Source organism: Phyllobates terribilis, unplaced genomic scaffold, assembly GCF_046119375.1.
Source record: "Phyllobates terribilis strain yellow unplaced genomic scaffold, ASM4611937v1 Scaffold_12__6_contigs__length_324123572, whole genome shotgun sequence".
Taxonomy (NCBI): domain Eukaryota; kingdom Metazoa; phylum Chordata; class Amphibia; order Anura; family Dendrobatidae; genus Phyllobates; species Phyllobates terribilis.
In genome coordinates, this window is record NW_027362772.1 from 309413920 (window position 1) to 309439181 (window position 25262).

The 25262-nt window shown below is 55.4% G+C and overlaps 1 protein-coding gene across 3 annotated transcripts in view; it reads right to left on the reverse strand.

Moving 5' to 3' along the window:
• SPA17 (sperm autoantigenic protein 17) overlaps window positions 1-15890 on the reverse strand; it is a 64635-nt gene extending 48745 nt beyond the window's left edge. Inside the window, exons 1-3 of one of the 3 annotated variants that reach the window (XM_073657377.1) lie at window positions 15767-15890; window positions 2486-2661; window positions 1590-1660 (exon numbers count right to left, since the gene is read on the reverse strand). In XM_073657377.1, coding sequence (XP_073513478.1) covers window positions 1590-1660; window positions 2486-2639 — 225 coding nt within the window. In that variant the 5' untranslated portion in view covers window positions 2640-2661; window positions 15767-15890. Of the gene's footprint in view, window positions 1-1589; window positions 1661-2485; window positions 2662-13301; window positions 15681-15746 lie in introns of those variants that run through there. The other 2 variants (XM_073657379.1, XM_073657378.1) reach the window with 2 other exon arrangements.
• Between the last annotated feature and the right edge of the window lie 9372 nt (window positions 15891-25262).

Genomic DNA, 25262 nt, shown 5'->3' on the forward strand with positions numbered 1-25262 from the left:
GTCGTCTTTCAGCCGGAGCGTTGGATGCAGACCGTCTTCCTGCTGCGCCGGCGGCGGGGAGGGGGGAGCACGTTCACTGACATATGTCAGAGTTCTGCGTGCGTTAGGAACGCAGCAAGGAATGAACAGATTCTCCGTCCTGCAGCAGATCTCAGGACCACCACGCGTTTCAGTCGTTTGGTCGTATGGACAGTTATGTCACCAATGCTGCGACATGTGGCTCTCGTCATCTAACCAAATGACTACCCATCTGATTATCTGTCCCATCACTACATTCTGTCCAACAGAGGGAGGTAACCACTACACAGCCAAACGCCCTAATAATGGCTTTGAGGAAACCGTCAACAAGCAGGCCCACTACTGCTGGTGACAAGTCTAAACACCCAAGATAGCCTGGCTCATTCATCCAGAAACATCCATATAGTCAGCAGGACCTGGAAATACACAATATTACATTCAGAGTTCCCTCTGAGACATTTCAGCCAGTGAGGGGGACCTGGAAGACGTACCCTCTAAACCAGGAGATCCAAAACCAATAAATAAGACTGTACGGCAACAAGGAATCTGCCTAGATGAGTCGCTTCACCCAACCTGATCCCCCCCCTCTTCAACCAACCTGCTCCCCCCTCTTGTCACGCAGCCTGCTCCCCCTCTTCAACCAACCTGCTCCCCCCTCTTCTCACGCAGCCTGCTCCCCCTTCTCACGCAGCTTGCTCTTTCCCTGCTCACGCAGCTTGCTCTTTCCCTGCTCACGCAGCCTGCTCCCCCTTCTCATGCAGCTTGCTCTCCCCCTGCTCATGCAGCTTGCTCTCCCCATGCTCATGCAGCTTGCTCTCCCCCTGCTCACGCAGCTTGCTCTCCCCCTGCTCACGCAGCTTGCTCTCCCTCTGCTCATGCAGCTTGCTCTCCCCCTGCTCATGCAGCTTGCTCTCCCCCTGCTCATGCAGCTTGCTCTCCCCCTGCTCATGCAGCTTGCTCTCCCCCTGCTCATGCAGCTTGCTCTCCCCCTGCTCACGCAGCTTGCTCTCCCCCTGCTCACGCAGCTTGCTCTCCCCCTGCTCACGCAGCTTGCTCTCCCTCTGCTCACGCAGCTTGCTCTCCCCCTGCTCATGCAGCTTGCTCTCCCCCTGCTCATGCAGCTTGCTCTCCCCCTGCTCATGCAGCTTGCTCTCCCCCTGCTCATGCAGCTTGCTCTCCCCCTGCTCATGCAGCTTGCTCTCCCCCTGCTCATGCAGCTTGCTCTCCCCCTGCTCATGCAGCCTGCTTCCCTGCCTTCTTGACTACCCAGTTGTTCCTTTCATTTTCGGCGACCCTACAATTTGTAGCAGGATGCCGAACAGTGTTCGGAGAGTGTACAGAGTGCCAGAAAGGAGCGTGAAGCTACTGGACAGCTGCATCAGCGCTCTGCCCGATCATCAAGGGAAGAGACAACAGAGTTTGTGCGTTAGAAGATTTTCCCCGACAGGGGATGTTTTCCGGTTGCGGAAGGACAGTGCGTGCGTTGTGTGTCCATGTAATTATCCACCTTCACAGTTAGACTTTAGCTCGTTTACTACCACACATGAGCCTAGCACCCGGCAGCTACTTACCTGAAAGGAGTGGTTGTTGTAATACCTGTCCTCTAGGGCGGCGCCCCATTCTGCCGGGTCTAATCCAGACTCTGTACAAAGAAAGTTCAGATGCATGAAGGACTAAATATTGATTAACGAGGATCCGCTGCTCAGCCGTAAACCACAAAATCTGAAACTCTCAGCCCTAATTATCTAAAGTGTCGACTAATGACTCATTTCCCCATCTCTGACATGGAAGCAGCTCTGTGATAAAGCGTTCTCCTACCATTAGCGAAAATTGTGTTACAATGAGTCTGTCACCTGCGTCAAGTGTAGGCGGCCATCTTGTTTGCCAACCCATAAATCATGAACGTGGCGGCAGTCTCATCACCGGAGATCTATGACAGCTCAGGAATAAGACGCTTCCTGCCGCCTCTGACAAAACAACAACTGCAACCATGATCGACATTAAAGGGGCGTCCCGCACCGGCCCGTCAGGCTGCGACCCAGAGGAATAACATCCGGCGTGACTGTGCCGGCGCCCGGTTACATGGCAATCTATCGGCATCCCATGATCACGTAGCAAAGGGCGAGATCGGCCCCATAAACGGAACACCCCTTGGATAGGAACACCTTAAATGCTGCTGTCGGAGATTGACCGTGACATGTAAGGGGTTAAATAGCAGCGTTCTCCCGTAGCTCTGGACACTGCCGGTAGAGGTGGATGCTGCCTCCGCAGCACAGCCGGCATCCAAATACACTGACGTCTAACGCAGGAGATATCAGTCCGTCCTATTTTGGGAAGGGGTTAACGGCGGTATTTTGTGCCTACACCGCGGACTGGCGGCCCCTCTTGGGGGGGGGGGGGTAACCGACTGCGGGTAGGGAGTTTGCAGCTGCTGCTTTGTGGCAGGTGAGTAATCAGCAGAACTCACCTTCCCTCTTTTTAAGAAGTTCTGTAAAGTATCTGGCTGCAAAGTTTGGAATATCTTTCGGCTGCTCCCTCAGCACCTCCCTGGTCAGCCCTTCCAGGAGGTTGGCGAAGCCTCGTGGGATGCGATAATGGGTGTTGGAGAAAGGGATTGACATCGTTCTAGCGTTTTGCACAAATCTGCAAAAATAAAATGGAAGAAAAGTTGAAATTCAACGTATGTAACACAACAGACAAGACGCCAAACAGTAAGATTAGCGAAAGGGGAAACTGGTCTAGTTGTAAAGGGGGCAATACTAAATCATAGGGGGGTGTGGGGGGTGATGGGAGCTCCAGTTTTAGGGGAGAGGTCAACAGGAGTCCCAGTCCTGGGGGCGACACAAGCCCCAACCTGGAGAGTAGGGGGCAACAGGAGTCCCAGTCTTAGGAGAGGGAGGGTGACGGGAGCCTCACTCCTGGGGGACGACGGGAGCCCCAGTCTTAGGGGAGGTGGGGGGGCAACGGGAGTTACAGTCCTGGGGGCGATGGGAGGGCCAATCTTTGGAGAGGTGGGGCGACGGGAGCCCTAATCTTAGGGGAGGGGTTGAAAGGAGTCCCAGTCCTGGGGGGGCGACACAAGCCCCAACCTGGAGAGTAGGGGGGCAACAGGAGTCCCAGTCTTAGGAGAGCGAGGGTGACGGGAGCCTCACTCCTGGGGGACGACGGGAGCCCCAGTCTTAGGAGAGGTGGGGGGACGACGGGAGTCCCAGTCCTGGGGGAGATGGGAGGCCCAATCTTTGGAGAGGTGGGGGGACGACGGGAGTCCCAGTCTTAGGAGAGGTGGGGGGACGACGGGAGTCCCAGTCCTGGGGGGCGAGGGGAGCCCCAATCTTAGAAGAGGGGGTCGACGTGAGCCCTAGTCTTGGGGGGAAATAAATGGGGGCTCTATCTATAAGGAGCTCTGTTGGGGGCCTGATGGGGGGGGTCTATCTGTAGGGGGCCTGATGGGGGGTGACGATCTGGACTGATGCATTAGTAAAAATTCCTATAAAAATACATATAAACTTGGTGAAATATCTCCCTCTTGTGGCATCTATGTGAAGTACAATAACATGATCAGCGAGTCCCTTGAAAAATCCCCAAATCCCCAGAACTATCAGCCCCTCGTCCTCTTCTGTCAGGCTTCATATAAGTCTTGTTGTCCTCATTCATTGTCCTATAATAACCTTTCACCGACCTCTCCAGGAGTTTTTCGCAGTAATAGAGCTGGGATATCCTTGAGCCCCACCATCACACATGGGCCCCCCACATGACAGCCCACGGGGGTCACACTGTATCTATGGTGTTGGTGCATGGCCGGCCGTGTATACAATTATAAGCACGCTGGATGACTGACGCTGCGGCCCTGGAGGACTGACCGCAGGTGACCCAGGCTGTGCCGGGCAGAATATTAAAGGAAAGCTCCGAATAATCAGCAAACCCCAAATAATATGAGCAACCAATATGGCAAAGCTGCTGCTGGGTCCCTGGTGCAGGTGGCAGAGATGACACAAGTCATCATCGAATACATATAATAAAGGGGCATGAATTCATTTCTAAAAGACACTTAGATTTAAAGGGGTCTCATATACAAAAAATATCACCGAAGCATAAGAAAGATGATAAATGTAAGATCGCTGGGGTCCGGCTGCCCAGAATCCACCAGTCCTGAGAACGGTGGGTCTCGGCTTCTGCGTGAATGTGCGACCACCACTACTATAGAGTGAATGAAGCAGTGGTCGCACATGCTCAGTAACGCTGATCCATATGGAAGGCTCGGGGTCTCTGGGACCCTCCAGTTATAACGTCCTGTGGAGGGGGGATATATGTTGTGTATGTATTGTAGGGCAAAATACGAGGCATGTTCCTTTAAATGTCCATCACGGTTTATTGACTTCATAAACCGGTCAAAAGCAAAATGCAAACAAACAGCCTTTAGTTCAGGCAAAACACAAAGAAAACAGTCCTATGAGCAAAGTCTCTGGTTAGCCAGCGCTGTGGTCACAAAGCCGGGTGTAGCGTCCAGTGTCCTGGCTTAGTCTGGAGACAAACCATACACGGGAGGCCTTCTCCCTCCAGACACACAGACCATGTGCCAAAATACAACCTCCATTATATAGGCTGTTAACCACACCCAGAGGTGAGGTATGTGGGTTGCCCGTTCTCTACTAGCTACCCGTAACCCGGCTCCCAGGTGCACCAAACGATCCTCTTAGTGCTTATGTGCACTAGAGAAACACTCCAGGCTACATCCCAGAGACCAGCCATCTCTGTGATACATACCTGCCATAGACTACGCGACCGTTAGCCACCTTACATACCCCCCCCCTCTGCCTAAAGCCGTGGGGCTTGGCACCTTCTACTACCAGACAGGGCATTCTCGAGAGGGCATCGGCATTACCATGTAGCTTTCCGGCTCTATGCTCTACATGGAAGTTAAAGTCCTGTAGGGCTAAAAACCAGTGGGGTGATGCTGGCATTTTTTCCCTTTGTTTCCCTCATCCACCTGAGTGGGGCATGGTCGGATACTAATCTAAATTTTCGACCTAACAGATAGTACCGTAAGGTGTCCACTGCCCACTTTATGGACAAACACTCCTTGACCGAATAATTTTTCTCTCAGGAGGACAGCTTCCTACTCAGGTAGAGGGCAGGGAGCTCCTCCCCATGTATCTCCTGGGAAAGGACTGCTCCCAAACCGACATCTGAGGCATTTGTCTGGAGTATAAACTCTTTTGTGAAGTCGGGGACAACCAGGACTGGTTGCCTACACAGAGTCACTTTCATTTCTTGAAAGGCCGTCTCCGCCTCTGCAGTCCACTTGGCCATGGCTGATTTGTCCCCTTAAAGAGGTCAGTCAGGGGTGCGGCCATCATGGTGAAGTTTGGGATGAACCTCCTGTAGTATCCCACGATTCTCAGGAAGGCTCTAACTTGCTTTTTTGACAGCGGTCTCTGTCAAGTTTAAATTGCTTCCACTTTAGTAATTTGGGGTTTGATCTCGCCTCTACCCACTACATATCCGAGGTACTTGGCCTCTTCTTTCCCCATGGCACATTTCTTCGGGTTTATTGAAAATCCCGCCTTCCTTAGAGCATCAAACACCGCCTGGACCTTTTCCAGATGACTCTCCCAGTCCAGGCTGAAGATAACAATATCGTCCAGGTTGGCGGCGGCGTATTGCTTATGGGGAGCAAGGATTCGATCCATAGCTCTCTGGAAGGTTGCAGGGGCCCCCTGCAGTCCACACGGCATCCGGACATACTGGAAGCATCTGTCCGGTGTAGGAAACGCAGTCTTCTCTCTGGCTCCCTGTGCCATGGGAATCTGCCAATATCCCTTCGTCAAATCCAAGGTGGTTATGTACCTTGCTGGCACAAGTCTCTCGATCAGCTCATTGACACGCGGCATCAGATATGCGTCGAACTTGGAGACCTCATTCAACTTCCGATAGTCGTAGCAGAATCTCCACTCACCATCAGGCTTTGGGACCAAGACGATTGGGCTCAACCAACCGCTCTTGGATTCTTCAACGACACCGAGTTTCAGCATAAGAGCCACCCTTTTAGAGATCCACTCTCGCCAGGCCTCAGGTATCCAATAGGGCTTCAAGTTCACCCGCACATGTGGCTCCGTCAGAACCTCGTGTTCTATGATCCTTGTGCAGCTCGACAATTCTGAGAACAGATCCCGGTTCTTCTGCAGCAACTCTCGACACTGCTGTTCCTGGGCCTTCGTTAGCGTTTCCACTATTGCGACTCCTCCAACGCCACCTTCCGGCTTGCCCAGCAAGCATGGAGCTTCCACAGCCTCTCTGTCCTGCCACAGCTTAACAAGGTTGACGTGGTATATCTGGTACGGATTACGTCGTCCCGGTTGATGATCCTTGTAGTTCACTTCACCAATTTTTTCCAACCACCTCATAGCACGAGAACTCTGTCTCCCGGATTGAATTGCCGCACTCTGGCTGACCGGTTGTAGACCCTGGCCTGAGCTTCTTGTGCTTGGAGGAGATGTTCTTTTACGATGGGCATCACTTTCCCAATCCTCTCCTGCATCAGAGCGACGTGCTCAATGACGCTCCTGTGGGGTGTAACCTCGGCTTCCCAGGTTTCCTTTGCGACGTCCAGGAGACCCCGCGGATGACGGCCATACAGGAGTTCGAATGGCGAGAACCCCATAGAGGCCTGTGGAATGTCTCGGATGGAGAACAAGAGATACGGTAGGAGACAGTCCCAATCTCTATCGTCCTTTTGTATGGCCTTCCTCAGCATACTCTTCAGAGTCTTATTAAACCTTTCCACCAGGTCATTTGTCTGAGGATGGTATACTGACGTTCTCAGTTGGGAGATTTGCAGGACTTTGCATAGCTCTCTCATCACCTTACCCATAAAGGGAGTTCCCTGGTCGGTCAAGATCTCCTTTGGTAAGCCTGTTCGGGAAAAAACATGGACCAACTCAAGGGCTATACTCATGGCGGAAGAGTTTCTTAGAGGGATCGCTTCTGGATAGCAGGTGGCATAGTCCAGGATAACAAATATGTATTGATGTCCACAAGCAGATTTAACCAGGGGACCGACCAAGTCCATAGCAATTCTCTCAAACGGCACTTCAATAATGGGCAATGGCACGAGGGGACTTCAAAAGTGAGAGGTGGGGGCGGTTAACTGGCACGTAAGGCAAGACCTGCAATACTTCAATATTTCCCGGTGACATCCGGGCCAATAGAACCTTTGCACGATCCGTTCCTGCGTTTTTTCCACTCCCAGATGTCCCTCCAAGACATGTGAATGGGCCATGTGCAACACCCTCAGTCCATTGGGCACCAGCACCAATAACTGTTCCACCAGCTCTTCCCTCACTTTTGTGACACGGTACAAGTCCCCACTCATCATAACATGGGGAAACCCTGTGTCAGCCCCCGGCTCCTGTGCTACCCCATTTATGACAGTGACATTGTTAAAGGCTTCCTTCAGAGTTAGGTCTCTATGTTGGGCAGACCCAAAATTCTCTCTGGTTACCCCTAACTCCGGAATATCAGACTCAGGGGACACTACCTCCTCATCCCCCACAAGAACACAAAAGGGAAACCCGTCTGGCTCTGGGTGTGGTGATACCTTATCAGGGTTAGCTAGTTTCTTACACGAGCCAGCGAACCCGGAGCCCTTCCCCCACAGATCCCAAAACAAGCAAAAGTCCCAGCCTATAATAATGGGGTGCAACAAGTCCTGGACAACGCCGACCTCGTGGGACTCAGTACCGTGGGCCGTTTCAATGTCCACTCTTGCCATTGGATAGTCCTTAGCATCGCCATAAATGCACCGTACGCCGACTTTTTTCCCCAGGATCAGTTGGAGTGGAGAGTCTAGCAGCGCCGTTACCTGCCGCCCGTTCACTTTCACATGCTTGTGGCCCCTCGCTGGGTGAACAGTTCACACTGCAGGCCGGATAAGCGTAATATGAACAACGGCATCCCATGCTGCAGTCCATCTGCTCGGGGGTCAGGGGACAACGGGCGACAATATGGCCTGGGCCGTGGCACCTCCAGCAAATGACATCACCCGTAGGGACCTTGGGCACTACCTCCACCGCCCCTTTGTACCTTGGGCGCTCCACCCCCTTTTGGGCTTCCGCCCCCTGGTGGGACCTCCAGTATGGAGTGGGCTGCCTTGCCAAAGAACCTTCAACCCCTTGGTATCTGTCGACCAGTCCGATCAGTTCATCCGCGTTCTGGGGATCACCCTGGGCAACCCAAGTCTTTATTGGCCTTGGCAGGAAATGCACAAACCGGTCCATTACTACTCGCTTTACCATCTGAGCAGGCGTAGAGGACTCTGTCTGCAGCCATTTTTGGACCAGGTGCAAAAGATCAAACATTTGGGAGTTAGGGGGTTTGTCCCAGTAATACGCCCAGAGGTGGACCCGCTGTGCCCTGACAGTCATCGCCACCCCCAAGCGGGCCAGAATCTCGGTCTTGAGTTTACCATACTCTTTCGCGTCCTGCAGAGCCAAGTCATAGTAAGCCTTCTCGGGCTCCCCCGTCAAGTATGGCACCAGCACCTCGGCCCACTGCTCTGGCGGAAATTTCTCCCTCTCGGCGACCCTTTCAAACACAGTCAGGAAGGCCTCTATGTCATTCCCCGGGGTCATTTTCTGTAATGCTCTCCTTACCGTCTTCCTGACGTGTGAATCATCACCTGGACTTGGGGTTGGGACGGCCTCTCTGAAGTTCCATCTGCTGTTGTTGGGGCTGAATCTGCTGCATCAGGAGTTTATTAGTCTCTTGCTGCTCCCGATGCTGCTGTTGCTGGCTCTGCAAGTGCTGTTGATGTTGCTGCTGTTGGCTTTGCAGCAGGTGTTTGAGGAGCTCCTCCATGCTTCCGGACATCTCTGGCTGGCTGGCGGCCTTTACCCAGGACATCCATCGATCTCTGTGGCAGGTACACGTTTTCCTGGAATCCTGCCCGCACTTCTAGCATCTATTGTAGGGTTGCTGGACCAGCCCGTTCTCTACTAGCTACCCGTAACCCGGCTTCCAGGTGCACCAAACGATTCTCTTAGTGCATGCGTGCACTAGAGAAACACTCCGGGCTACATCCCAGAGACCAGCCATCTCTGTGATACATACCTCCCATCGACTACGCGACCATAAGCCACCTTACAGTGTTTAGGAGAGATAGAGGGAGACGGGGCAGTGTACGAGCAAAGCGGGTGTGTAATACCGGATATGTAAATGAGGTTATCAAAACTTCATCCAAACATAAAAGAATTCACGCCCGGCTCATCACATGGATTTTCATGCTTCCATCGTATATAGGGTAAAACGTGCGGTGAGTCGGAGACACAATCTGTAGGGCTGGGTGTCAGGCAACTAATATCTGTGAGTATAAGCCCTGAAAAGTGGAGGGGAGATAGAGATCACTCTGGGGCCACAGGACACTCGCAGCAATGCCTGTCTGTACAGTATATATCATATATACTCCTCAACATTGAAATTACACCACCAAGAAGGAAAAGTGGTGAACGATAGAGATTATCGGACGGAGACGTCAGTGATCTACAAATGGTGAAAATCGGAAATAAATGTTCATAATGCCTTGATGTCTCCAGTCCGGAGTCTCGGGCAGAAATCCCAGCACCTCCGGCCTCGGCTGCAATCTCTGAGGTCATTAATGGTTGTCTGAGGACCGACCAATAAGGTCCCCGATGTGCTCGATGGAGACAAGACCGGAGACGCTGCCGGCAGCTCCTGTGCAATCACCGACCAATGACGTCCCCGATGTGCTCGATGGAGACAAGTCCGGAGACGCTGCCGGCAGCTCCTGTGTGATCACCGACCAATGATGTCCCCAATGTGCTTGAGGGAGACAAGTCCGGAGACGCTGCCGGCAGCTCCTGTGTGGTCACCGACCAATGATGTCCCCGATGTACTCGAGGGAGACAAGTCCGGAGACACTGCCGGCAGCTCCTGTGTGATCACTGACCAATGACGTCCCTGATGTGCTCGATGGAGACAAATCCGGAGATGCTGCCGGCAGCTCCTGTGTGGTCACCGACCAATGACGTCCCCAATGTGCTTGAGGGAGACAAGACCGGAGACGTTGCCGGCATCTCCTGTGGGTCACCGACCAATGACGCCCCCGATGTGCTCGATGGAGACAAGACCATAGACGCTGCCGGCAGCTCCTGTGTGATCACCGATTAATGACGCCCCCGATGTGCTCAAGGGAGACAAGTCCGGAGACGCTGCCGGCAGGTCCTGTGTGATCACTGACCAATGACGTCCCCGATGTGCTCAAGGGAGACAAGTCCGGAGATGCTGCCGGCAGCTCCTGTGTGATCACTGACCAATGACGCCCCCGATGTGCTCAAGGGAGACAAGTCCGGAGATGCTGCCGGCAGCTCCTGTGTGGTCACCAACCAATGACGTCACTGATGTGCTCGATGGAGACAAGTCCGGAGACGCTGCCGGCAGCTCCTGTGTGATCACCGACCAATGATGTCCCCGATGTGCTCGATGGAGACAAGTCCGGAGACTCTGCAGCAACGGGAGCAGGTTTAGGCCACGCAGGCGGCTCACAGTAGTGTGAGGAACATGAGACCTGGGGTTGTTGTGTGGAAAAATGGCTCCTGCTAGACTTTAGAGAAATAGTAGCACCACTGGTTCCCCCAACAAATCAATGTAACACCTGAGCTGTTAGTGACCAGGAATGGAGACTAGAGGGGTCCGGCTACCGGATATAATACCCCTCCAAAACCATAATCCTGGGGATAGGACCGGTGTGTCCTCTCCATGGCACTGCCCACGGTGTCTCCAGATGAAGACTGTAGGCTGGACTGCAGCAATGGAGGCCGGAGTGGAGGTCCGTACTCATCAGCGATTAGCCTGGCTTGTGTCTTTGGTGCATTTATAGCCAGAGATCGGTTTGTAGACCAGGGGGGCAGTGCTATGAAGAGGCTTCACCAGGAACATCCTATTCCTGGGATGATGGTGTTATTACATGGTGATAATGGACAGTGACTGGACCCCTTTAGTGGAAGTGCTGGGATTTCCGCCCGGGCCTCACTCTCCAGACGTTTGAACATCTCCATCTTCCACCATTTGCAGATCAATGACATCTCCATATTTCACCGTTTCTCCTTCATGCTGTAATGTCACAGCTGAGGACTGTTCACACTAATATCTGGAGAATACACCTGCACCTGTCTGTATACAGCGCTGACATCGGGGAACAACCTGCACTAATGACCTCATGTATTATACAGAAGCTGCTTATACTGACGAGCAGAAGGTAACAATGCTGGGACCTTCTGACTTTCAGGCTCCAGATCTCATCATCCACTACAGCTTCTGGCGTGAGACCACCATCACTTTATAGACAATCATCTTGGCTATCTCATACATAAATGTGACTTGTTACTATTTAGCATATGATTAGTGCTGCAGATTCTCGTCAGGTCTCTGCATTGTTACTGTTTTGCTCCTGGTGGTTCCTGTATACTACAAATTACAACCTGTCCTCACATTCCCTAATAGCTCAGTGTGTTGTTAGGTTGATTCCCAAGTGAAAGATCACTGGTTCGAATCGAGGAGCCGCCATGAAGATTTCCCAAGAAAAGAGAAGCAGAATCATCCAGCTCATCGATAGCGGTCTCTTGGCCAAGAACATTGCCAAACTGCATCATGTGAGCGCCATGACAGCTGGAAGAATACGGAATGAAGTCTGTCCATCCATTCAAAAGCCAAGAGGTGGACGTCCAGGAAAATATCGAAGTCAACAAGTCGTCTCATCACAAGGTCTATCAGTTCTGGCGCGACAAACACGGCAGTGGAGGAGGCTCGTATGCTTCGTAATAGTGAGATCACAGACGTCCATGCAGGCGCCGTGTGACGCACGTTACACAAGTCTGGAATGGTGGCCCGAAAAAGGGTGAAGAAACCACGACTTTAATAAGAAGTCATAAGAAGCGTCAGCTCGAGTATGCAAAAAAAATACGAAAAGTGGAAGAGGAATATTGGAATCGGGGGATTTGGAACGATGAGACGAAAGTCAATAGCCCAGGCTCTGATGGGGGCAAATGGGTCTGGAAGAAACAAGGGAAAATGGGCTAATGGATCGAGAAAGTGAAGGAACTGTCAAGTTCAGTGGAAGAAGCCTGATAATATGGGGTTGTTTCACAGTGAAAGGCGTTGGATACTTGACCGGGATCGATGGTGGTCTCAATGCTGAGCTATATGTGAGTATCCGACAAGACGAGTTAATTCGTACACTCGAGTACTATGGGTATGAAAAGAACGACATAGTGTTCCAGCAGGACAATGACCTGAAGCATAAGGTGAGATTGGAAAAGAAATGGGTCAATGACAATGAAGTAGAGGTGCTGGATCGGCCCTCACAGTCCCCAGACCTCAACCCAATCCAACTCTTGTGGGAAGAGGTGAAGAGAAAGCTGTATACAGACCCAAGTGAGGGGACTGGTCTGCACCAACTGTGGGAACGTGTAGAAGAGACCTGGGATCAGATGTCGGTCGAGCCATGTTTTGAATCTAATCGAGAGCAAGAAGGATCCAGGCCGCGCTGAAAACCACAGGTGGATTTATAAAATACCAACAAAATAAACATTAAAATACAAATTTCTAGAAGCAAAACAGTAACAATGCAGCGACATGAAAAGAATCTGCATAACTGATCATATGCTAAATAGTTACAAGTCATTTCTGTATGAGAAGCCAAGATGATTGTCTATAAAATAATGATCGTCTCACCGTAGTGGATGGTGAGATCTGGAGCCTGAAAGCCAAAAGGTCAAAACATTGTTACCTTCTGCTCGTCAGTGTATAATAAGGAGAAAGGATACAACAAGGCAGAGCAGCAGAGAGAACCTAACGACACACGGAAAATATATATACACATATACTGAAGTGAGACCTTGCAGCTCTGCTCTGCTCCGCTGCCTGCGGCTCTGCTCTGGTACGTGCTACTCTGCTCTACTACCTGCGGCTTTGCTCTGCTACCTGCGGCTCTGCTCCGCTACCTGCGGCTCTGCTCCGCTACCTGCGATTCTGCTCCGCAGCTCTGCTCCATTACCTGCGGCTCGGGTCTCTGCTACCTGTCATTCTGCTCCGCGGCTCTGCTCCGTTACCTGTGGCTCTGCTCTGGTGCCTGCGGCTCTGCTCCGCTACCTGCGGCTCTGCCCCGCTACCTGCGGCTCTGCTACCTGCGGCTCTGCTCCGTGGCTCTGCTTCTGCTCCAGTACCTGCAGCTCTGCTCTGTTACCTGCAGCTCGACTCTGCTCTGTTACCTGTGGTTCTGCTCTGAAGCTCTGCTCCGGTGCCTGCAGATCTGCTCTGCTACATGCGGCTCCGCTGCCTGCGGCTCTGCTCTGCGCTCTTCGGCTCTGCTCCGCTGCCTGTGGATTGGCTCTGCGGCTCGGCTCCGGTATCTGCGGCTCCGCTCTGAGGGTCTGCTCCGGTACCTGCGGCTCTGCTCCGTTATCGGGGGCTCTGCTCCATTACCTTCGGCTCTCCTCTGAAGCTCTGCTCTGCTACCTGCGGCTCTGCTCTGCTACTCTGCACTGTGGCTTTACTCCAGTACCTGCGGCACTACTCCGGTACCTGCGGCTCTGCTACGCGGCTCTTCTCCAGTACCAGCCTCTCTGCTCTGCTAGCTGCGGCTCTGCTCCGGTACCTGTGACTCTGCCCCGGTACCTGCGGCTCTGCTCTGCTACCTGCGGCTCAGCTCTCTGTGGCTCTGTTCCGTTACCTGCGGCTCTGCTCTGCTGCGGTACCTGCAGCTCTGCTCTGCTGCTTGCGGCTCTGCTCCGCTACCTACGGTTCTGCTCTGCTACCTGCGGCTCTGCTCCGCTACCTGCGATTCTGCTCCGCGGCTCGGCTCTGCTACCTGCGGCTCTACTTCGGTACTTGCGGTTCTGCTCCGGTACCTGCGGCTCTGCTACTCTACATGCGGTTCTGCTCCGCGGCTCTGCTCCGGTATGTGCGGCTGTGCGCTGCAGCTCTGCTGCCTGCGGCTCTGCTCCGATCCGCTACCTTCGGCTCTGCTACCTGCGGCTCTGCTCCGGTACCTGGGGCTCTGCTCTGCTGCCTGCAGCTCTGGTACCTGCGGCTCTGCTGCCTGCGATTCTGCTCTGCGGCTCTGCTCTAGTACCTGCGGCTCTGCTGCTCTAGTACCTGCAGCTCTGCTGCTCTAGTACCTGCAGCTCTGCTCAGCTGCTTGCGGCTCGGCTCTGCTCTGATACCTGCAGCTCTGCTCTGCTGCTATGCTCTGGTACCTGCGGCTCTGCTCTGCTACCTGCGGCTCTGCTGCTATGCTCTGCTGCTATGCTCTGGTACCTGAGGGTCTGCTCTAGTACCTGCAGCTCTGCTCTGCTGCTATGCTCCGGTACCTGCGGCTCTGCTCTGCTCTAGTACCTGCGGCTCTGCTCTGCTGCTCTAGTACCTGCAGCTCTGCTCTGCTGCTTGCGGCTCTGCTCTAGTACCTGCAGCTCTACTCTGGTACCTGCGGCTCTGCTCTGCTCTAGTACCTGCGGCTCTGCTGCTCTAGTACCTGCAGCTCTGCTCTGCTGCTTGCGGCTCTGCTCTGCTCTAGTACCTGCAGCTCTACTCTGGTACCTGAGGCTCTGCTCTGCTGCTATGCTCCGGTACCTGCGGCTCTGCTACCTGCAGCTTTGCTCTGCTGCTCTGCTCTAGTACCTACAGCTCTGCTGCCTGCGGCTCTGCTCCGGTACCTGCGGCTCTGCTACGCGGCTCTTCTCCAGTACCAGCCTCTCTGCTCTGCTAGCTGCGGCTCTGCTCCGGTACCTGTGACTCTGCCCCGGTACCTGCGGCTCTGCTCTGCTACCTGCGGCTCAGCTCTCTGTGGCTCTGTTCCGTTACCTGCGGCTCTGCTCTGCTGCGGTACCTGCAGCTCTGCTCTGCTGCTTGCGGCTCTGCTCCGCTACCTACGGTTCTGCTCTGCTACCTGCGGCTCTGCTCCGCGGCTCGGCTCTGCTACCTGCGACTCTACTTCGGTACTTGCGGTTCTGCTCCGGTACCTGCAGCTCTGCTACTCTACATGCGGTTCTGCTCCGCGGCTCTGCTCCGGTATGTGCGGCTGTGCGCTGCAGCTCTGCTGCCTGCGGCTCTGCTCCGATCCGCTACCTTCGGCTCTGCTACCTGCGGCTCTGCTCCGGTACCTGGGGCTCTGCTCTGCTGCCTGCAGCTCTGGTACCTGCGGCTCTGCCGCCTGCGATTCTGCTCTGCGGCTCTGCTCTAGTACCTGCGGCTCTGCTGCTCTAGTAACTGCAGCTCTGCTGCTCTAGTACCTGCAGCTCTGCTCAGCTGCTTGCGGCTCGGCTCTGCTCTGATACCTGCAGCTCTGCTCTGCTGCTATGCTCTGGTACCTGCGGCTCTGCTCTGCTACCTGCGGCTCTGCTGCTATGCTCTGCTGCTATGCTCTGGTACCTGAGGGTCTGCTCTAGTACCTGCAGCTCTGCTCTGCTGCTATGCTCCAGTACCTGCGGCTCTGCTCTGCTCTAGTACCTGCGGCTCTGCTCTGCTGCTCTAGTACCTGCAGCTCTGCTCTGCTGCTTGCGGCTCTGCTCTGCTCTAGTACCTGCAGCTCTACTCTGGTACCTGAGGCTCTGCTCTGCTGCTATGCTCCGGTACCTGCGGCTCTGCTACCTGCAGCTTTGCTCTGCTGCTCTGCTCTAGTACCTACAGCTCTGCTGCCTGCGGCTCTGCTCCGGTACCTGCGGCTCTGCTCCTTTACCTGCTCGTCTTTTTCTCCTCAGTCAGTTACTCAGGTGGGAGACGTTTCCTTGTTACTATGCGTTCCCATGACAACCAGGTCACATGACTGATGTACGGGGCGGGACAGTGCTCAGAAAGCTTCGGTAAGTGTGCGGTGACGTCATCACTGCACATTATTACTACTCACAAAGTTGGGCTATTTGGTTTCGGGTGACATTTCCGGATAACCCCGCAATGTCCTCTGACCCTTTGTCTATAGACCACACGTCCAGCTGGTCAATGTCTCAGGACGGTTTCCACAACTTGCTGTTCTCTAACAAGAAGCTTAATGGCACAATTCACACCAGGTGTTTGATCCATGAATCGCCCAATACATTTCGGGGGTCAGTTAGAATTGGTTTATAAACCGTCCTCATCATCATGAGACCAAGACGACACCTGACAATTGATCACCAGGACCGGCCATTGTGAGGCTTCAAGCAGGAGGATCCCAGGCAGAAGAGGCCACTGAGCTGAGAGTCACAGAGAGGCAGAGACGTGGACGTCCTCTGCCACATCCCACACTGATGGCCGCTTCATTGTGTACCCGACCGCACCACCAGGCACCGGCGTCATCTGCAAGATACCCGACCGCACCACCAGGCACCAACGTCATCTGCAAGTTACCCGACCGCACCACCAGCATCATCTGAAAGGTCCCCGACCGCACCACCAGGCATCGGCGTCATCTGCAATATACCCGACCGCACCACCAGCATCATCTGAAAGGTCCCCGATTGCACCACCAGGCACCGGCGTCATCTGCAAGATACCCGACCGCACCACCAGGCACCGGTGACATCTGCAAGATACCTGACCGCACCACCAAGCACCGGCGTCATCTGTAAGATACCCAACCCTCCACCAGGCACCGGCGTCATCTGTAAGATATCGACCGCACCACCAGGCACCGGCATCATCTGTAAGATACCCGACCGCACCACCAGGCACCGGCGTCATCTGTAAGATACCTGACCGCACCACCAAGCACCGGCGTCATCTGTAAGATACCCGACCGCACCACCAGGCACCGGCGTCATCTGTAAGATACCCGACCGCACCACCAAGCACCGGCGTCATCTGTAAGATACCCGACCGCACCACCAGGCACCGCCGTCATCTGTAAGATACCCGACTGCACCACCAAGTACCGGCGTCATCTGAAAGATACCCGACCGCACCACCAGGCACCAGCATCATCTGAAAGATACCCGACCGCACCACCAGGCACCGGCGTCATCTGCAAGATACCCGACCGCACCACCAGGCACCGGCGTCATCTGCAAGATACCCGACCGCACCACCAGGCACCGGCGTCATCTGCAAGATACCCGACCGCACCACCAGGCACCGGCATCATCTGTAAGATACCCGACCGCACCACCAGGCACCGGCATCATCTGTAAGATACCCGACCGTACCACCAGGCACCGGCATCATCTGTAAGATACCCGACCGCACCACCAGGCACCGGCGTCATCTGCAAGATACCCGACCGCACCACCAGGCACCGGCGTCATCTGCAAGATACCCGACCGCACCACCAGGCACCGGCATCATCTGAAAGATACCCGACAGCACCACCAGGCACCAGCATCATCTGAAAGATACCCGACCGCACCACCAGGCACCGGCGTCATCTGCAAGGTAACCGGCCGCACCACCAGGCACCGGCGTCATCTGCAAGATACCCGACCGCACCACCAGGCACCAACGTCATCTGCAAGATGCCCGACCGCACCACCAGCATCATCTGAAAGGTCCCCGACCGCACCACCAGGCATCGGCGTCATCTGCAAGATACCCGACTGCACCACCAGGCACCGGCGTCATGTGCAAGATACCCGACCGCACCACCAGACACAGGCGTCATCTGCAAGGTACCCGACCGCACCACCAGGCACATGCGTCATCTGCAAGGTACCCGACCGCACCACCAGGCACATGCGTCATCTGCAAGGTACCCGACCGCACCACCAGGCACCGGCGTCATCTGCAAGGTACCCGACCGCACCACCAGGCACCGGTGACATCTGCAAGGTACCCGACAGCACCACCAGATACAGGCGTCATCTGCTAGGTATCCCACCGCACCACCAGGCACCGGTGACATCTGCAAGGTACCCGACCGCACCACCAGGCACAGGTGTCATCTGCAAGGTCCCTGACCGCACCACCAGGCTCCTGCCTCATCTGCAAGATACCTGACCGCACCACCAGGCATTGCCGTCATCTGCAAGGTACCTGTCACGGTCCCCACACTTTCCTTGTCTGCTATGTTACTATTGTGTGGAGGCTGTCAGTCTGTTTTGGTTTTGCTGGGTCAGTTCTGCAATCATCTGTGTTCACTTCCCTTGATTAGTCTTCTACTTAAGCATGCTAGCTCCTTCACCCAGTGTCAATTGTACACTTGCTGTTGCCTGTGTAGGACTGATCTCTCTGTGCCTGACCCAGTCTGACTATTTCCCTTACCTGGATTTTGACCCTTTGCCTGTTATCTGACTACTCTTTTGTCTGCTCCCTGTGTACTGCCTTGTCTTTCTGGTTTTCCTGACCCCGGCTTGTATAGTGGATTACGTCTCTCACTTCTCCTTGCTGTACTGCGCCATTATCATGGACTTGACTCTGGATCGTTTGATCTCCCTCTATTTATCCAGTAAGTAGTACTTACGTAATATTTCTTTCAGTAATATTAGTATCTTCTCTCCTCTTCTGGGACTGTTATCTCTGTAGTGACTCGCGTCACAGTACCTGACCGCACCACCAGGCACAGGCGTCATCTGCAAGGTCCCCGACCTCACCACCAGGCACCGGCGTCATCTGTGAGGTCCCTGACCGCACCACCAGGCACCGGTGTCATCTGCAAGATACCCGACCGCACCACCAGGCACCTGCGTCATCTGCAAGGTCCCTGACTGCACCACCAGGCACCGGCGTCATCTGCAAGATACCTGACCGTACCACCAGGCACCGGCGTCATCTGCAAGGTACTCGACCGCACCACCAGGCACCGGCGTCATCTGCAAGGTACTCAACCGCACCACCAGGCACCGGCGTCATCTGCAAGGTACTCAACCGCACCACCAGGCACAGGCGTCATCTGAAAGGTACCCGACCGCACCACCAGGCACCGGCGTCATCTGCAAGGTTCCTGATCGCACCACCATGGGCCATGGAACATCTACGCTGGACAAGGGACCAGTGGCCTCAGTGCTGGTCACTGATGAAAGTCGACTCACAATGAGCAGAAGTGATGGCCGCCAACGACATTGGAGACTTCAAGGAGAGCGCTGTGCATCGGCCACTTTTGTCACCAAACGAGCCTTTGGTGGTGATGTGGGCAGGTATGTCTAGTCATACAGCTTGGTGACAAGCTCCTACTACTGGAATAACATCACTAGTCCAGTCATTGTGTCTCTGCATGAACAACACCGGCCTAATCTCATCTTCATGGATGGCAATGCTCCAGCTCATTGAGGTCCCATCATTAGGTTACGGCTGCTGGAGACCGGGGACCTCAGATGGAGCGGGACGCCGCGCCTCATCGCGAGAAGAGCAGGACACCGCGGCTCATCGCGAGAAGAGCGGGGCGCCACGCCCCATCGCGAGAAGAACGGGGCGCCGCGCCCCATCGCGAGAAGAGCGGGGCGCCGCGCCCCATCGCGAGAAGAGCGGGGCGCCGCGCCCCATCGCGAGAAGAGCGGGGCGCCGCGCCCCATCGCGAGAAGAGCGGGGCGCCGCGCCCCATCGCGAGAAGAGCGGGACGCCGCGCCTCAGCGCGAGAAGAGCGGGACGCCGCGCCTCAGCAGACAATAACGCCACTTGTGACCAGCAGGAGACGTCGTTGTCAGCTGTAATTGATGCTCAAAGCCACAGGACAAGTTATTGAGACACAGACATTTATTGTTGGGGTGTAACCACCACTGTACTTGGCTTCTGTTTCAATAAATTTTTTGAGACGAGGAAATCACCATCGCTGCTTCTACTTAATGCCGACTGTCATGATAAAATCTCACTGGAGCAGGAACTTTCTTACATTTTCCATAAATTTCACCAAATATCCCTATCTTTTTGTGAGTAATGTATGTACAGCCCCCTCCTCCCATGCATTATATATATTAGCCCCACACATTAAATATAGAACCCCCCCGTGAGACATGATCCGCAGCACAATCTGCCTGTTCTGTACCCCAGGATTTCCTTTGCTGATTTCCAGTAAGAACAATCTGCCACTTACAGCCGGATCGGGCCGTGTTCTCCTCACATCGTTTCTTATAAAAGATTTTAAAGGTATATAAAAAAAAAAAAATAAAAGTTTGGGTCAGTCGCTAAAAATATAAAACATTAACAGTTACGGTAAACTACATAATAAAAAAAAAAAAAAACCTCAAAGTGCCGTTTGTTTTTTTTCAGGCATCGCAACTCAAAAAATGAGAAAAGAAGAAAAGTTTTCTGTGCTCCATAATGGTGTCAGTAAAAACAACATCTCAGTGCAGAGCGCGAACACTCGCCGGGCGCCAGGTACGGGAAGTCACCGGACTTAGAAGATAGCGACACAAAGCAGATGTATCTTTTACCGCTCTGTACATTGCTCTCATCGCTGCGCTCGTACTGTCCCGTTGGATCCGCCATCGGTTCAGTCTCACCGCTCTGTACATTGTTCTCATCCATGCGCTCGTACCGCCCCGGAGGATCCGCCATCGGCTCAGTCTGACCGCTCTGTACATTGTTCTCATCCCTGTGCTCGTACCGCCCCGGAGGATCCGCCATCGGCTCAGTCTGACCGCTCTGTACATTGTTCTCATCCCTGCGCTCGTACCGCCCTGGAGGATCCGCCATCAGCTCAGTCTGACCGCTCTGTACATTGTTCTCATCCCTGCGCTCGTACCGCCCCGGAGGATCCGCCATCGGCTCAGTCTGACCGCTCTGTACATTGTTCTCATCCCTGCCCTCGTACCGCCCTGGAGGATCCGCCATTGGCTCAGTCTGACCGCTCTGTACATTGTTCTCATCCCTGCGCTCGTACCGCCCCGGAGGATCCGCCATCGGCTCAGTCTGACCGCTCTGTACATTGTTCTCATCCCTGTGCTCGTACCGCCCCGGAGGATCCGCCATCGGCTCAGTCTGACCGCTCTGTACATTGTTCTCATCCCTGCGCTCGTACCGCCCTGGAGGATCCGCCATCAGCTCAGTCTGACCGCTCTGTACATTGTTCTCATCCCTGCGCTCGTACCGCCCCGGAGGATCCGCCATCGGCTCAGTCTGACCGCTCTGTACATTGTTCTCATCCCTGCGCTCGTACCGCCCTGGAGGATCCGCCATTGGCTCAGTCTGACCGCTCTGTACATTGTTCTCATCCCTGCGCTCGTACCGCCCCGGAGGATCCGCCATCGGCTCAGTCTGACCGCTCTGTACATTGTTCTCATCCCTGCGCTCGTACCGCCCCGGAGGATCCGCCATCGGCTCAGTCTGACCGCTCTGTACATTGTTCTCATCCCTGCGCTCGTACCGCCCTGGAGGATCCGCCATCAGCTCAGTCTGACCGCTCTGTACATTGTTCTCATCCCTGCGCTCGTACCGCCCCGGAGGATCCGCCATCGGCTCAGTCTGACCGCTCTGTACATTGTTCTCATCCCTGCGCTCGTACCGCCCCGGAGGATCCGCCATCGGCTCAGTCTGACCGCTCTGTACATTGTTCTCATCCCTGCACTCGTACCGCCCTCGAGCATCCGCCATCGGCTCAGTCTGACCGCTCTGTACATTGTTCTCATCCCTGCGCTCGTACCGCCCCGGAGGATCCGCCATCGGCTCAGTCTGACCGCTCTGTACATTGTTCTCATCCCTGCTCTCGTACCGCCCCGGAGGATTCGCCATCGGCTCAGTCTGACCGCTCTGTACATTGTTCTCATCCCTGCGCTCGTACCGACCCGGAGGATCCGCCATCGGCTCAGTCTGACCGCTCTGTACATTGTTCTCATCCCTGCGCTCGTACCGCCTCGGAGGATCCGCCATCGGCTCAGTCTGACCGCTCTGTACATTGTTCTCATCCCTGCGCTCGTACCGCCCCGGAGGATCCGCCATCGGCTCAGTCTGACCGCTCTGTACATTGTTCTCATCCCTGCGCTCGTACCGCCCCGGAGGATCCGCCATCGGCTCAGTCTGACCGCTCTGTACATTGTTCTCATCCCTGCGCTCGTACCGACCCGGAGGATCCGCCATCGGCTCAGTCTGACCGCTCTGTACATTGTTCTCATCCCTGCGCTCGTACCGACCCGGAGGATCCGCCATCGGCTCAGTCTGACCGCTCTGTACATTGTTCTCATCCCTGCGCTCGTACCGACCCGGAGGATCCGCCATCGGCTCAGTCTGACCGCTCTGTACATTGTTCTCATCCCTGCGCTCGTACCGACCCGGAGGATCCGCCATCGGCTCAGTCTGACCGCTCTGTACATTGTTCTCATCCCTGCGCTCGTACCGCCCTGGAGGATCCGCCATCGGCTCAGTCTGACCGCTCTGTACATTGTTCTCATCCCTGCGCTCGTACCGCCCCGGAGGATCCGCCATCGGCTCAGTCTGACCGCTCTGTACATTGTTCTCATCGCTGCCCTCGTACCGCCCTGGAGGATTCGCCATCGGCTCAGTCTGACCGCTCTGTACATTGTTCTCATCCCTGCGCTCGTACCGCCCCGGAGGATCCGCCATCGGCTCAGTCTGACCGCTCTGTTCATTGTTCTCATCCCTGCGCTCGTACCGCCTCGGAGGATCCGCCATCGGCTCAGTCTGACCGCTCTGTACATTGTTCTCATCCCTGCGCTCGTACCGCCCCGGAGGATCCGCCATCGGCTCAGTCTGACCGCTCTGTACATTGTTCTCATCCCTGCGCTCGTACCGCCCTGGAGGATCCGCCATCGGCTCAGTCTGACCGCTCTGTACATTGTTCTCATCCCTGCGCTCGTACCGCCCCGGAGGATCCGCCATCGGCTCAGTCTGACCGCTCTGTACATTGTTCTCATCCCTGCGCTCGTACCGCCCCGGAGGATCTGCCATCGGCTCAGTCTGACCGCTCTGTACATTGTTCTCATCCCTGCGCTCATACCGACCCGGAGGATCCGCCATCGGCTCAGTCTGACCGCTCTGTACATTGTTCTCATCCCTGCGCTCGTACCGACCCGGAGGATCCGCCATCGGCTCAGTCTGACCGCTCTGTACATTGTTCTCATCCCTGCGCTCGTACCGCCCCGGAGGATCCGCCATCGGCTCAGTCTGACCGCTCTGTACATTGTTCTCATCCCTGCGCTCGTACCGCCCCGGAGGATCCGCCATCGGCTCAGTCTGACCGCTCTGTACATTGTTCTCATCCCTGCGCTCGTACCGCCCCGGAGGATCCGCCATCGGCTCAGTCTGACCGCTCTGTACATTGTTCTCATCGCTGCCCTCGTACCGCCCCGGAGGATTCGCCATCGGCTCAGTCTGACCGCTCTGTACATTGTTCTCATCCCTGCGCTCGTACCGCCCCGGAGGATCCGCCATCGACTCAGTCTGACCGCTCTGTTCATTGTTCTCATCCCTGCGCTCGTACCGCCTCGGAGGATCCGCCATCGGCTCAGTCTGACCGCTCTGTACATTGTTCTCATCCCTGCGCTCGTACCGCCCCGGAGGATCCGCCATCGGCTCAGTCTGACCGCTCTGTACATTGTTCTCATCCCTGCCCTTGTACCGCCCCGGAGGATCCGCCATCGGCTCAGTCTGACCGCTCTGTACATTGTTCTCATCCCTGCCCTCGTACCGCCCCGGAGGATCCGCCATCGGCTCAGTCTGACCGCTCTGTACATTGTTCTCATCCCTGCCCTCGTACCGCCCCGGAGGATTCGCCATCGGCTCAGTCTGACCGCTCTGTACATTGTTCTCATCCCTGCGCTCGTACCGCCCCGGAGGATCCGCCATCGACTCAGTCTGACCGCTCTGTTCATTGTTCTCATCCCTGCGCTCGTACCGCCTCGGAGGATCCGCCATCGGCTCAGTCTGACCGCTCTGTACATTGTTCTCATCCCTGCGCTCGTACCGCCCCGGAGGATCCGCCATCGGCTCAGTCTGACCGCTCTGTACATTGTTCTCATCCCTGCGCTCGTACCGCCCCGGAGGATCCGCCATCGGCTCAGTCTGACCGCTCTGTACATTGTTCTCATCCCTGCCCTTGTACCGCCCCGGAGGATCCGCCATCGGCTCAGTCTGACCGCTCTGTACATTGTTCTCATCCCTGCCCTCGTACCGCCCCGGAGGATCCGCCATCGGCTCAGTCTGACCGCTCTGTACATTGTTCTCATCCCTGCCCTCGTACCGCCCCGGAGGATCCGCCATCGGCTCAGTCTGACCGCTCTGTACATTGTTCTCATCCCTGCCCTCGTACCGCCCCGGAGGATCCGCCATCGGCTCAGTCTGACCGCTCTGTACATTGTTCTCATCCCTGCCCTCGTACCGCCTCGGAGGATCCGCCATCGGCTCAGTCTGACCGCTCTGTACATTGTTCTCATCCCTGCCCTCGTACCGCCCCGGAGGATCCGCCATCGGCTCAGTCTGACCGCTCTGTACATTGTTCTCATCCCTGCCCTCGTACCGCCCCGGAGGATCCGCCATCGGCTCAGTCTGACCGCTCTGTACATTGTTCTCATCCCTGCTCTCGTACCGCCCCGGAGGATCCGCCATCGGCTCAGTCTGACCGCTCTGTACATTGTTCTCATCCCTGCCCTCGTACCGCCCCGGAGGATCCGCCATCGGCTCAGTCTGACCGCTCTGTACATTGTTCTCATCCCTGCCCTCGTACCGCCCCGGAGGATCCGCCATCGGCTTAGTCTGACCGCTCTGTTCATTGTTCTCATCCCTGCGCTCGTACCGCCCTGGAGGATCCGCCATCGGCTCAGTCTGACCGCTCTGTTCATTGTTCTCATCCCTGCGCTCGTACCGCCCCGGAGGATCCGCCATCGGCTCAGTCTGACCGCTCTGTACATTGTTCTCATCCCTGCCCTCGTACCGCCCCGGAGGATCCGCCATCGGCTCAGTCTGACCGCTCTGTACATTGTTCTCATCCCTGTGCTCGTACCGCCCCGGAGGATCCGCCATCGGCTCAGTCTGACCGCTCTGTACATTGTTCTCATCCCTGCCCTCGTACCGCCCCGGAGGATCCGCCATCGGCTCAGTCTGACCGCTCTGTACATTGTTCTCATCCCTGCCCTCGTACCGCCCCGGAGGATCCGCCATCGGCTCAGTCTGACCGCTCTGTACATTGTTCTCATCCCTGCCCTCGTACCGCCCCGGAGGATCCGCCATCGGCTCAGTCTGACCGCTCTGTACATTGTTCTCATCCCTGCCCTCGTACCGCCCTGTTTCTGTTTTCAAGAAGAGGGTTTCATTCTTTGCAGCAAGCAGAGCTATTGGAAATAAATTCTCTTCCCTTGTCATCCTGCAACCTGAAGTGGCTG